This window comes from Sus scrofa, chromosome 13 (assembly GCF_054392235.1).
Source record: "Sus scrofa isolate SSC_HxYL_T2T_F1_AM1 chromosome 13, Sscrofa_HxYL_maternal_Yorkshire_Landrace_v2.0, whole genome shotgun sequence".
NCBI classification, from domain to species: domain Eukaryota; kingdom Metazoa; phylum Chordata; class Mammalia; order Artiodactyla; family Suidae; genus Sus; species Sus scrofa.
In genome coordinates this window covers 173,016,466-173,030,072 of record NC_139395.1, presented here as the reverse complement: position 1 = coordinate 173,030,072, position 13,607 = coordinate 173,016,466, and the positions used below count along the sequence as shown (strand labels likewise).

The window sequence follows — 13,607 nt, the reverse complement described above, 5'->3', positions numbered from 1 at the left end:
AGGCCACTGCATTGACAATGCTGGATCCTTAACCCACTACACCACAGGGGAACTCCTAATAGTTTTTGACTGTAAACTGGATATTGTGGTTGTTGTTGTAGTGACTTGGAATTCTTCAGCATAATGCTCTCTCCACTGAGCTATTTCATCAAAGACTTGGGATTCTTTTAGGTTCTTGTGAGGATTTTTTGTTACTGTTGCTCTAGTAGGGAGTTGACTTACATTTACTCAGACTACTTCTTTTTCCCCAGGGGATTATAGAAGCTGATAGCTCTGCTCAGTCCTTTCAGTTCTAGGTGCTGCCTTTTCTTCTATGCCCTCGAGGGTGTCACTCTCTCCCCGCCTAACTGCACGGTCACTTGGGAACTTGGGGCTGAGCTTATACTCAAATTTTAGGTCTCATTCCTTCAGTGACTTCCCTACCAAAGGATTTTTCCCCTTCAAATTCCTATCTGCTTGCTCTGTGGCTTTCTGCTATTGGAGCTGCAGAGGTTGGGGTTTGCAATTTTTAGCCATTATAAGTCCAGTGGGGGTAAACTCTTTTCTGGTGTCTTCTGACATTTTGTTAACCTCCAGTAATCAAATAGCTGTTTTATTGTATTTTATCCAGGTTTTTAAGTTGTTACTTGTGGGAGGTTTTACCTGAGCAGTTTGTCATTGTCAGTAACTGGAAAAATAGGATTTTGTCTATTAATTTTCTTTCTTTTTGAGACTTTTATGGGATTATTTATTAAAGAGAATTGTGTGAAACTCTGAGTTAAGACAGATAATTGTATATGACGTATGTTCGTGGTGGAGTAAGATACCAAGATAAGACAGTCCTGGAGTTCCTGTTGTGGCTCAGTGGTTGACAAATCCAACTAGGAACCATGAGGTTGTGGGTTCAATCCCTGGTCTCCCTCAATGGGTTAAGGATCCGACATTGCTGTGAGCTGTGGTGTAGGTTGCAGACTTTGCTTGGATCCTGCGTTGCTGTGGCTGTGGTGTAGCCGATTAGACCCCTAGCCTGGGAATTTCATATGCCGCAGGTGCAGCCCTAGAAAAGACAAAAAAAAAAACAAAAAAAAAAAGATAAGACAGTCCATCTGAAAAACACACATTTAGAACAATTGAAATAAGTTAATATTATAGCTTCTTAATATTTAAGACTTCAAGATATGGCAGATAGAAGAGTAAATAAAATAGTTATATATAAGGTCAGGCTTAAAAGTTTTCATTAGAATATGGTATAGACTAGAATAATATGATTCACATTATATTTGAAGACTTTTTCTGGTAGCTTTGTATGTTGAACTGAAGTAAGGAAGACTGTACACATAGAAAATGCCAGGATACTTTGTAGTCACTTAGGTTATGATGTGGTGAAAAACTTGGCTGCAGTAGTGAATGTGGACATGGGAAGGAGGAGGGATGGAGTATTATGACAGAATGAGCAACATTAACTAATAGCTTACATACAAGACAGAAAAGAGGAATCAAAGTAATATATATATTTTTATGATAATACCATAGTGTTTTTGTATTATCTTTGTTGTCCTTCTTAGGAGGGATGTGTCTGTATGTATTTATTTGTCTACATGTTGATAAATATCAGTATAATGGTGGTATGCAGAAGCAATCTGACAGTCATCAGTTTCTCTTGCATTACCACTTACTGTTTGTTATTCTAGTTTAGGTTCTCATCAATACCTAGATTATCAGCTTCCATCTGTGAGCCTAGTACAGTGTTAAGTTCTAGGATATACCAGTTCAAAGGATAGAGGTTTGTCCTCAGGGAAATTCATCTGCTGGTAATAGCAAGTACTTATGTGGAGTTTTCTAAGTGGTAGTCATTTTTATAAGCTCTTGCTGTATAATCACTTTTTTATTTTAATTTTTAAATTTTTTTCGTTAAGGTATAGTTGTTGGTACAATATTATGTAAGTTTCAAGTGAACAACATATTGATTTGTATTAAAGATTGTATTTCACTTATAGTTATTATAAAATGTTAGCTATATTCTCTTGTATAATAAATCTTGTAGCTTATTTATTTTATATATAGTACTTTGGACTTTTTTAACCTCCTGCCCCTCTTGTTCCTTCCCCCATAGTATGCTTTTATCAGTACTCGCTATGAGCTCTTGTTAACTTCATAATCCTTACAGTAACCTTATGCAGTAGGAATTAGTATTTCTTTTGTACAAATGAGGAAACTGAGGCACAGAAAGAGATCAAGTAACATGCCCAGAATTACACAGCTTCTAAAGTAGCAGCACTGGGATTTGAACCTAGGCAGTCTGGCTCTAAAACCTGTGCTTTAACCACTCTTCTATATTGCCTAAATAAGAAAAACTTAAAGAAGTAAACATATCTACAGCTGTCTTCAGAATGTCTTTTTTACCTGTTATAGTATTGGAACTATAGTGAATTTTCTCCCTTTGCTTCTTTGTTCATTATTTTAGAAGAATTTTGAATGGTTTCATGAGTAAGAGAACTAGGCCTTAGGAGGCAAATGAAGAGACTCAGAAGAGAGCTTGGCCAAAAGAGCTCCTAGTGTAAGAGGGAAGATAAGGGCTGTTAGAAATGCAGAGTAGGAAGTTGGTAAGGGTCTTAATAAAAGTACACTCTGTAGAAGTTTACAAGTAGGAAAAAGTATGGGTGGAAAAGTCTTACTCAAAGTGTGGAGTTACAGCTGAGTTTTAAAGAATTTTTATTTAGATGTGTGCAAGTGGGACAATGGAACAGTAGTAAATAAATTAGAGGCAGAAAAAATGTTAGCTATATTAGGGGAATAGGAAATAGGTTTAGCTGAATGGGACATGTGAGAAAAGGAGCTGTGAGAAATGTTTGGACCCTTGAATACTAAACCAGAGAATTGAACTTTATGGGGAGTGGTGTTCTACTGAACAGTGAAATGATACTTTTGGGTGATATAAAAGTAGATTGCATAAAGTGGAGAGTATAGGTATCATTGAGTTGAGGTTTGGTTTTTTCCAGGGGCAGTATAGGACTCAGTAATATAACACTCCACACTTTATAGGGAAAGATTTCCAGTTGTAGCTTTGGATTCTTAAGAGACTGGAGCAAAGGGAAAATAGTGTGTTTATCAGTATAAAAGGCTACATTTGGGTTATGCTTATTCTATAGTACTTTTATTTTTAGTCTCTTAAGCAAACTTATTAATTGATTTTGTTGGGGAAAGGTCTTGTATTAGAAACTGAGCTGACTTTTCATGACCACCCAGGGCCACCCAGTGCTCCTGCAGAAGACCGTTCAGGAACTCCCGACAGCATTGCTTCTTCCTCCTCTGCAGCTCACCCACCAGGAGTTCAGCCACAGCAGCCACCATATACAGGAGCTCTGACTCAAGCAGGTCAGAGTGAAGGTAAAATAGAGCCTAGAGCACCTGTGCAGAAGTGTTTATTGTGGGATTGTTGGTAATAGTGAAAAGTTTATATGTGTACTCACGCTATGAACATGGTTCTGAAAATTTTTGATTTACTGATGTAGTGTGCTTCTGGGTTAAAAAAAAAAAAAAAGCAAATAGAATAATGTCAGGTACGCTCCTGATTATTGAAAAGAAAAAGAAAACCTTAAGTATAAAGCATAATATTTAGGTGCTGTTTTATTCCATTCTTCCTCCCTCTTTCTCAACAGTGCATTTTTGTAATTTAAAAAGATTTAAAAAAATAGAGGTAAAGCATAACTTTGGATAAGTAGATTTTTTAAATAGCCCTTTGTATTTTTGTGTAGTTAGCTATATGTCTTTTATGGAAAAAGCAGTGTATTTTAAGCCAAACTTTTCTTTAAATGGTGTGTCCTCAGGTGATTAGTTTTGATATTCTCCCACTGCAAATTGTGAAAATTGGACAAAATCACTGGTTTTAAAAGAATGTCTTTAGTCCTAAGTGAAATAGAACTTAAAAGCTCAGTATTTAAAGCAAGTCATGGGTCATTGATAGTATTGAAGGGAATTGAGGGGCTGCAGTTCAGGATAGCAGGCACTGAGGGGCATCACTGAAACCCTTGCAGTTCTGCAGATTATGGCCACGTGGCTACTGATCTACGGTTCCTTCTAGATGTTAAAATGTTATTTCTTTGAATTGCTCATGCAAGCAAGTTAGGACCTTTAAAACCACATATTTTACCTTAAAACAATCACCAGGTGGTGCTATAACTCTTTGTGTAAAGGGGCCAGGTGGCAATATGATCTATTTTCAGCACCAGAAGCATGTTTTTCAGCACCAGTAGCAATTGGCTGAGTTTATCAGTTACAGTAAAACATTTAAAAAAATTTTTAAGTGGTAAAATGATTTCCTATCATACATTTTATTTAATCCAGTATATCCAGTGTATCTACATATATAAGTATTAAAAAAAATTGATTTACGTTCTGTTTCTCATATATGTTAGAAATCCAGGGTGTGACATTAAAACTCTTCAAAATATGTATAGTGTATCATATTTCAGGTGCTTATTATTAGCGGCCATATGCGGCTATTACCTGTTGCATTGGATAGCACAGCTCTAGATTAATATATCAGTTATTAGGAATTCCCTGGTGGCCTATTGGTTAAGGATTCAGTGTTGTTATTGCTGTGGCTTGGGTTCGATCCCTTGCTTAGACATTTCCACATGCTGCATACATGGCCATGGGGGGGGGATAAGTATATGTGTGTGTGTGTGTGTATACATACATATATATAAAAATTACAGTTCCCAAGATGAATTATAGGCTACTTTAATACTTTTTGACGTGTATATTAATGTGTCCTTGGCATCACTAGGTATTTAGATCAATAAGCAGAATAATCAGCATAAAAACCTATTACAACTAATCAACATAGCAAGTTAGGACCTTTAAAACCACATATTTTACCTTAGCAAGTCTCTTAGAATATGAAGTAATCTAAATAATTCTGAGATTTAAATTCAGAAATTTTTTTTTTTTTTTTTTTTGTCTTTTTGCCATTTCTTGGGCTGCTCTTGTGGCATATGGAGGTTCCCAGGCTAGGGGTCTTAATCGGAGCCGTAGCCGCTGGCCTACACCACAGCCACAGCAACGCGGGATCCGAGCCACGTCTGCAACCTACACCACAGCTCATGGCAACGCTGGATCCTTAACCCACTGAGCAAGGCCAGGGATCGAACCCGCAACCTCATGGTTCCTAGTCGGATTTGTTAGCCACTGCGCCACGATGGGAACTCCCCAGAAATATTTTTGTTTTGTTTTGTTTTTACTTTTGTCTTTTTAAGGCCACACCTGCAGCATATGGAGGTTCCCAGGTTGGGGTCTAATCATAGCTGTAGCTGCCAGCCACACCACAGCCACAGTAATGCCAGATCTGAGCCACATCTGCAACCTATACCACAGCTCATGGCAACACAGGATCCTTAACCTACTAGCAAGGCCAGGGATCGAACCTGCAACCCCATGGTTCCTAGTCAGATTGTTAACCACCTAGCCTCAAGGTTCACATTTTCCATTTGACTATGTGTCTTAAGTCTTTTTAAAAAAATAGCTGTTAACCCTACATGTTCTGAAGTCAGAACTATGTATATTATCTATTGCTATCTAACAATTTATCCCAAATCATAGATGCTTAAAAAACTGAGATTTATTTTTTGTTTATTTATTTATTTTTGTCATTTCTTGGGCCGCTCCCACGGCATATGGAGGTTCCCAGGCTAGGGGTCGAATCAGAGCGTAGCTGCCAGCCTACGCCAGAGCCACAGCAACACGGGATCCGAGCCGTGTTTATGACTTACACCACAGTTCACAGCAACGCCGGATCCTTAAACCACTGAGCAAGGCCAGGGATTGAACCTGCAACCTCATGGTTCCTAGTCGGACTCGTTAACCACTGCACCACGACAGGAACTCCCAAACTGAGATTTATTATTTCGCGGTATCAGAATCAGGGATTTGGAAGAAGCTTAGTTTGGTGGTTTTGGCTCAGAGTCTCTCATGAGGTTATAGTCATCTGAAGCTTAACCTGAGCTGAAGTCTAAGATGACTTCTTCACATGGTTACTGGCAGGAGGCTTCATTTCCTCACCACACAGGGCCTCATAGACTGCTGGGATGACCTCATTACATGGCAGCTTCCACCAGAGTGAATGATCAAGACAGAGTGATAGGAGATGGCTGTCTTTTATGACCTGTCCTTAGAAATGTCATGTCATTTCTGCAGTATTCTAATGGTTTATAGGTCAGTCCTGTTTAATAGGAGGAGATTATATGAGAGTGAATACTTGTATGTTTATTACTTGTTCTTTGCTTATTTTTGTATTGTGGAGGTCCTCTTTCTAATTTCTAAAAATGTAAAGAATACTAACCTGTTGTCACATGCTGGAGTCACATGTGCAGGAGTCATTGAGGGTCATCACAGAGGCTGGCTGGCTCTGGAACAAAGTACAGTCCCAGAAGCCTCACCATTGCTTTTTGCTTCATCCTATTCTCTCCCCCCTTAGGTAATACATTTTATTATTATTATTATTATTATTTTTAGTTTTTTCTACCATTGAATCTGAAAATATGATACATAAAACATAGCTTACTCCAAGCTGTGTTGGCACCTTGCTTTTTTGCTTAATATATCTTGTAGTTCTCTCCTTCTTCTTGTATGTCAGGTTTTCCCTCATTGTTTACAACTGCACAGAGACTTCTTAAGTTTCAGAATACTGTGACAAAGAATCCCATTTTGGACTTAAGTCACAGTATTTACTTATTTAAAATAAGTAAAAGGAATTCCATCCAAAGGGTGGCATTTTCCCAATGAATTTGAAGCAGATTAAGAAAAAAATAGAGCCATGTGCTTGCTTTAAGAATAGTCGTACCCTGTCTTTTTTTTTTTTTTTTTTTTTTAATTTGTAGTTTGGCAAGGAAATAGCTATTTTTTTATTTCTTAAAAAATGTTATTGGCATATAGTTGATTTACAGTGTTGTGTTTCAGGTGTATAGCAAAGTGAGTCAATTATACATCCATCCATTCCTTTTACCCTGTCATTTTTTTCTTGAGGAAAATAATTATGCTTTTTTTTGAGTGGGAGTTCCTTAGACTCACTGATGGCAGCAGTCTATTACATGGAGTTTTAATCTCAGACTTTTTGATGATACCCAAGTGAATATTTACATTAAATGAGATGGTGTGTATAAAATTCCTTTTAAACTAATGCCTTAGAGCCTATGTGGGTTTCACTGATGTTTTTTTTCAGCTTTGATGTATTGACCCCAGGTAAGTTGCTTAATCTTTCTGTATCTGAGATAGGGATTGCTAATGAAGTAGACTGTTTTCTCCCATATATTTATTGCAAGTTCTTTATTTTTCTATTGTGGAGTTAATCCTTCTGGTTTTTAAGAATTAGAACCCATTGTCAAATGCTATACACATATCTACCCTTTGATTATATTTCTGGACCAGATCCTAGTCACTTCTGTTCTAAAATTTAGTTATGAAATACAGTCTAGGATTAAGGCAGTATCCCCTAGAAGGTGGTTAACTTCTATACTACCTTTTGTGCTGTCTCTAAATCTTGAAATTGAATCATTAAGAATTTAAGAATCTTTTTGGCAGTTTTTGGTTGTATTTGGGAAGAGGATTAAAGGCCTAAAACATAATTAAGCAAGTTATATTTCTATTATAAAAAAAGCATAGTGCATAGAGCTGGGCACCCAGTCCAGTAGAGTGGGCTCTGTCTTGGGATCTCAGCCTGTGAGCACTAGCTGCCTCCTGCTCCTCGCTCCTCAATTTGAATGGCATTAGATAATCATTGACCTTTTCCCCCCACTGTTTGTCTTTTTCTGCCAGAATATGCTATTTACCTGTAGTTTTTTGACTAATAGCAGGTAGTTTGGCCATCTTTTTTTTTTTTTTGAAGAATCAGCAACGTATTGTAAAGATTTAAATACTAGCTAGATTTTTAAAAAGTTTAAATACTAGTTAAATATTACAATTCAAGTTTTATTGCTACTCTAGCCATTAGATCTAGCTAAATCCACCATTAGAACAACTATAAAGTGATAGAGATGGTAAGGACATGAACCAATAAATCTTTACTTGTTTGGAAATCACAGGTAATAAGTGTGCATAGGAACTGTGACCCTGAAATAGGACTCCTATTTCCAAGAACTCATCCCCAGCTGTTTTTAAAAAGTGCATTTAGACTTTGTCATGTTCCACATGATTGGCTAGCACACTCATATGATGGAAACACAAACTGTTCTTAAATGCCTGACCTATTTTTGAGTTCTGGTACAAGAGATTCGCATCTTTGCTATACCACAGAGTCCGTTCATATGGTAACAAAAGTTTAAACCTTTAGATGACAAAGATAGTATTTTGGGAAAGATTAGGAGCTATTAGTGGTTTTTATCCCTTTTCTCAGGTTTTTATTTTTTGATTTTTGACTCACTTGATCTTTACTGAATAGTAGTAGTACATATCTATTGGCTGTTGGGTTTGAAAACATTTGTTTTTCTGGAATTTCTGAAGTAATTGCTACTGCTATTTGCTGCCTTATTAGAGTTCTCTGCAGTTAATCCACAACAGAGTAGCCACACTTACTAAATTGTTCATTCTTCTCTTCTTCGTAGACATTGAAAGGGGAACAGACATGTTGTTGTGTCTTGGTACTCAGTGTGTTCATGTGTTTGAATAGGGAGAGAATTAAATGTGCCTTAAAAATATTTCTCTTCTGCTGAATTAAACATACCTCTTTTCCTCGTCCTGTCTGTTTCAGGTCAGATGTACCAGCAGTACCCGCAGCAGGCTGGCTATGGCACTCAGCAGCCACAGGCGCCGCCCCAGCCGCCACAGCAGTACGGTATTCAGTATTCAGGTGAGCGGGCAGCCGGAGGGAGCAGTTTTTGTACTCATTAAACTTTAACTCTTTCCTCCTGATCCCTTGACCTGTCTGTTATAGTAGGTATTAAGTATTTATTTATTGGGGAAAATAACATTTGTTTTATTTATTTGTAAATATTTTGCGTAAAAATTTTACTGTAAGTCACCATTTCAGTTTGTCAGTGGATAGGTAAAACTTAGAATCATAGGATTCTTTAATAACTTGTATAAAATTTTTTAATACATAGCTCGCTCCTACTGATTTGATCAACTTATTGCTAGGTGACTTAAAGCTGTAAAAATGCAGTATTTTTCCTCCCTTTTATGTAATACTTTAATTATGCCAGTATACTCTTAATACTTATAAAAAATATTCACAGTTCCCTCATACATGGAAAGAGGTGATCTTATTAAATAAGAACCAAATTAAGCTACATGGGTTTTTAAATCCCCCCAAAGTATGTAGGAATACCAGAAACAGACCATAAAAGTAGAAATGTGTAAGACATAATTCGGGCAACTAAGAACATAATAATCTCTTTGGTATAGCTTTGAACATTGTGGTTAAGATTCAGGCAGTTTTTACATTTGTTAAATCTGAGAATTTGTGTTTAACTCTGAGTTTACAGTCAAAGATTTAAGTATCAAAATTTCAACTGTAATTTTAAAAATTAGATTAACTCTGCAATACAAAAATGAGCAAAGAAAAGGCAGTAAATAATGGGAGAAAAGTCAACCTCATGAGCAATCCCTATTTCAGGTATGGAAAGATTAAGCAACTTATATGGGGGTCAGTAATCATAACTAGTAAGTACAACCACTGGAGCCCAGGTATAAATCTAGAGTGTTGGTTTAAAAGGAGTTTGTACACATTCTCATTAAATATAAATACCAACTCAAGTATCATCAAAAAATCTGAAATTAGGAGTTCCCGTCGTGGCGCAGTGGTTAACGAATCCGAGTAGGAACCATGAGGTTGCGGGTTCGGTCCCTGGCCTTGCTCAGTGGGTTAATGATCCGGCGTTGCCGTGAGCTGTGGTGTAGGTCGCAGACGCGGCTCGGATCCCGCGTTGCTGTGGCTCTGGCGTAGGCCGGTGGCTACAGCTCCGATTCAACCCCTAGCCTGGGAACCTCCATATGCCGCGGGAGCGGCCCAAGAAATAGCAACAACAACAACAAAAAGACAAAAAAAAAAAAAAAAATCTGAAATTAAAGCTCCATGTAGTAGACAGCTGCCATCAGTGAGTCTAAGGAACTCTGACTTGAAAATGCCTGATTATTTTCCTCAATAAAAAATGACAGGGTACAACTATTAAAGCAAGCATGTGTTCTATTTTTTTTTTTCTTAATATGCTTCAAACCCATTATGAAAATGCATAAATTTTGGGGTTAAAAGTTTCAGAGACCACATAGCCCCCAAGAATATTTACTACCTAGTCTTTTAACAGAAAAATGTTTGCCAACCCTCTGAACTAGATCATAAAGTTCTACCATCAGAGTTGGACATATTTTAATACAAACAGCAATTTATTCAGATTAATTTGTTGTAGAGTGATTTAACATGTAGGTAATAGTTTTTATTATATAAACTATGTGGAAATTTTAACTTGGACTATAATACTGGGGAGAGTTTATGCTTAGGATATAGACCTTTAAAGAAAAATCAGTGTTACAAATTACACAATTTGTAGAAATAATAGATATCTGAGTGGAAAAGAGCTAGGTATCTAATCCAGATAATTTCAACCTTTGCTGTGCTTTAGAATCACCTGGAGAGGTGTGTTTTAAAAGTTATAGGTGCCTGGGCTCTACTCCCAGAGATCTTGTTTCATTTGTCAGGGGTGGGACTTGGGCTTTGATACTTTAAAAACTTTATAGGTCATTCTAAAGTGCAGCCAGGGTTGGGGAGCCACTGATCTTGGCCCATCCACTCATTTTATGAATTTGGGAACCAAGGTTCAAAGAGTTGTGATGTATTGATGCCATTCATTGGGGAAACTAGACCAGAATTCAGTACACTCAACTTTGCAGTTGATTACTTAGCTATCTCATTCTGTGTTCTCCACCCTTGACCAGGGATTAACAGACTTTTCTGCCATAAAAAGCTATATAGTAAGTACTTGAGGCTTTGTGGACCATATGATTCCTTGTCCTGTAATACTCATTTATTTAAAAAACCACAGAATTTCCATTTCTTACCATTTCTTGTCATTTTTACCAAAGTTACTGATTCACTTTGTTTTTCAAAGGAGAGGATGGCAGTGGGAGGGAGAGTGTATACATAATAGAGGTATTGCCACATTTTGATCAAACACTAGTAGGTTGCTAATGAAACAACATCATATGCCCATAGAGTTTATCCCTTCTCTTGAGAAATAATTAAGGATATTGTTGTCCCAAGATTCTATTAAAAAGCTGGTTTAGATTTCAGTTACGATCTTAAGTTGAATAGGCATTTTCAGTATAAAAGCTGAGTCCTTCTGTTTCTCCAAAAATTTAGACAGTAAAACACTTTACATTTATGTAGAGGATAGAAGAAATTGTATGACATTCAAAGTTTTGGTTTCGTATTTAGACATTACCGTGAGTAAAATGCATTAGATATTTAATTTACTTGTTAAAATTTAAGCTTGCTCTTAATGATTTTAGTCAGGGTCTTCACTGAGTAAAGTTTAGTTCTTTTCAAATTATTATCTTTGTATTTCTGATCCTGCTAGTCCTTTTAACTTGAATTTGGGAGATATGGAACTAGTCAACTAAATACTCTGCTTGGTGGTGGTAACATTGGACCATCTTTGACACTCTGCTGGTTTGGCAGTTTCCCTCTGTGACCTTTTCCAGTTTTATTCATGGACTATGTCAAAAAGCTTTCTTTCATGAGTAAATTTTGAACCCAGGTTCAAGGTGAGTTCAGAATATACTCAAATTCATTCAATCCTTTTTATTTTTTTTAATGCAGGGTTGTACATATTTTAATAATTTTCTTATGTATCTGGTATTTAATGCTGACAGGATTCCAGTCAATGGAGAGGTTTCATTGCAAGTAGCTGCAGGTGTGTTTCATGGTAGAGATAAAAGTTTTTAGTGAAGCAGACCTTTTCTTTTACAAAATTTTACATCCTAGTAACTAATGAATATAGATGTTGCTTTTTGTGGGGCAATATGATATGCTTTCATGTGTTACCTTGTTACTGCTAAGCCAGAAGTTTGAATTATAAAGGCAAAAAAGATTTTAAGAATTGTGAAAATGGGCACTTAATGTTTATTCTTAAATGGCTTAGTTTTTATAGTGTGAATAAACCTTAAAGCATCTCATTAGCACAGTAAGATGTTTGTAGCACTATTGTTTCATTTAATATTCTCTACAATGTTTTTTTTATTTGGTACTGTTTTAAGGCTTCCCCTCAAAACCAGGTTAATAACTAGCTTTTGAATTAATTTCTACACTTATCATTTGAGCATCTACTGTATATACTGGGAGTTATGCTAGAATAGGCACTTGCTCTCAGGGATTATATAGTTTAGAAGAAGTTGCAGTAGAAGAATATATGTAGTAGTTTTAGTTTTAGAGGATTTAAGAAATTATCTGGAAAACACTTCTTTGATACTATGTGGTCTTGAAATATGGAATCTACTACTCTACTTGTTACAAAAGTACTCAGGATTAAGTTTGTTAAATTTCTCATCATTTTTGGTCCATAACCGTAAGACTAATTCTCTGAAAAATGTTTACCAAAAGAAAAAATAAGATCTGCATGTTTTGCCTTTTCAGCAGGCTATAGTCAGCAGACCGGACCCCAACAACCTCAGCAGTTCCAGGGATATGGCCAGCAACCAACTTCCCAGGCACCGGCTCCTGCCTTTTCTGGCCAGCCTCAGCAGATGCCTGCTCAACCACCACAGCAGTACCAGGCGAGCAGTTACCCTCCACAGACTTACACTACCCAGACTTCCCAGCCTACTAATTACACTGTGGCCCCTGCCTCACAACCTGGAATGGCTCCAAGCCAACCCGGGGCCTATCAGCCCAGACCAGGTTTTACTCCACCTCCTGGAAGTACCATGACCCCTCTTCCAAGTGGGTCTAACCCTTATGCACGTAGCCGTCCTCCCTTTGGTCAGGGCTATACCCAACCTGGACCAGGTTACCGATAAAGAGGCTCAGTTACACTGATGATTGTAGCTGCTAGCTCTTTGCCTCCCAAAAGACTCCAATACTACTATTTTAATTTGTATTGAAGTTCAGAAATTTAAAAAGCAGAGCATTTTTTATTGTTGCTGTTAATTGAGAGTATAATTTGCTGGGAAAAAAAAAAAGACCAAAATGAAAGTTCTTTTCCTCCCTTGCTTAAAATAAGTGTAGCAGCTTCCTAGTTACTTTGGAACACTACTCTTAAATGTGTGCAAAGTGATTGACTTTCTAGCTTGCCTTGTCCAGAGGATATTAAAATGCTAGGTTGAAGTTCAGTCATCTTACTTGGCTTTTTACTATTAACATGATGTACTAAAGTAGATTCCTTTGAAAAGACAACTAGATATTATGTATAAAATGTAACACTGATAGGTTAATAAAGATGATTGAATCCATTAATGGTCTTGTAATTTAATTTAGTCATTGACACTATATAGACATGAGAAAAAAAGCAATAGAAATTGATGTTTTGGTCTTGAAATGTAGACATTTTATCTTATGCCTTTCTATTCAGAAATGCACAGTCCTGTTGAATTTTGTCCTTTGGCTTAATAAACCAATGAAACTTGAAAGTGGATTTCACGGAAAG

At 36.9% G+C, this 13,607-nt stretch overlaps 1 protein-coding gene across 13 annotated transcripts in view; it reads left to right on the top strand.

The window, feature by feature from the left end:
• TFG (trafficking from ER to golgi regulator) overlaps positions 1-13,413 on the top strand; it is a 35,603-nt gene extending 22,190 nt beyond the window's left edge. For 2 of the 13 annotated variants that reach the window (XR_014824947.1, XR_014824946.1), the window contains exons 6-8: positions 990-3,366; positions 8,723-8,821; positions 12,599-13,413. Coding sequence is in view for 9 of the 13 variants with exons in the window: in XM_084991587.1 (XP_084847713.1) it covers positions 3,226-3,360; positions 8,728-8,821; positions 11,839-11,879; positions 12,599-12,981 (653 nt within the window). In the remaining 4 variants the exon portion in view is untranslated. Of the gene's footprint in view, positions 1-989; positions 3,367-8,722; positions 8,822-11,838; positions 11,880-12,598 lie in introns of all 13 variants that reach the window. The other 11 variants (XM_084991589.1, XM_084991587.1, XM_084991588.1 and 8 more) reach the window with 11 other exon arrangements.
• The last annotated feature ends 194 nt before the right edge of the window (positions 13,414-13,607 follow it).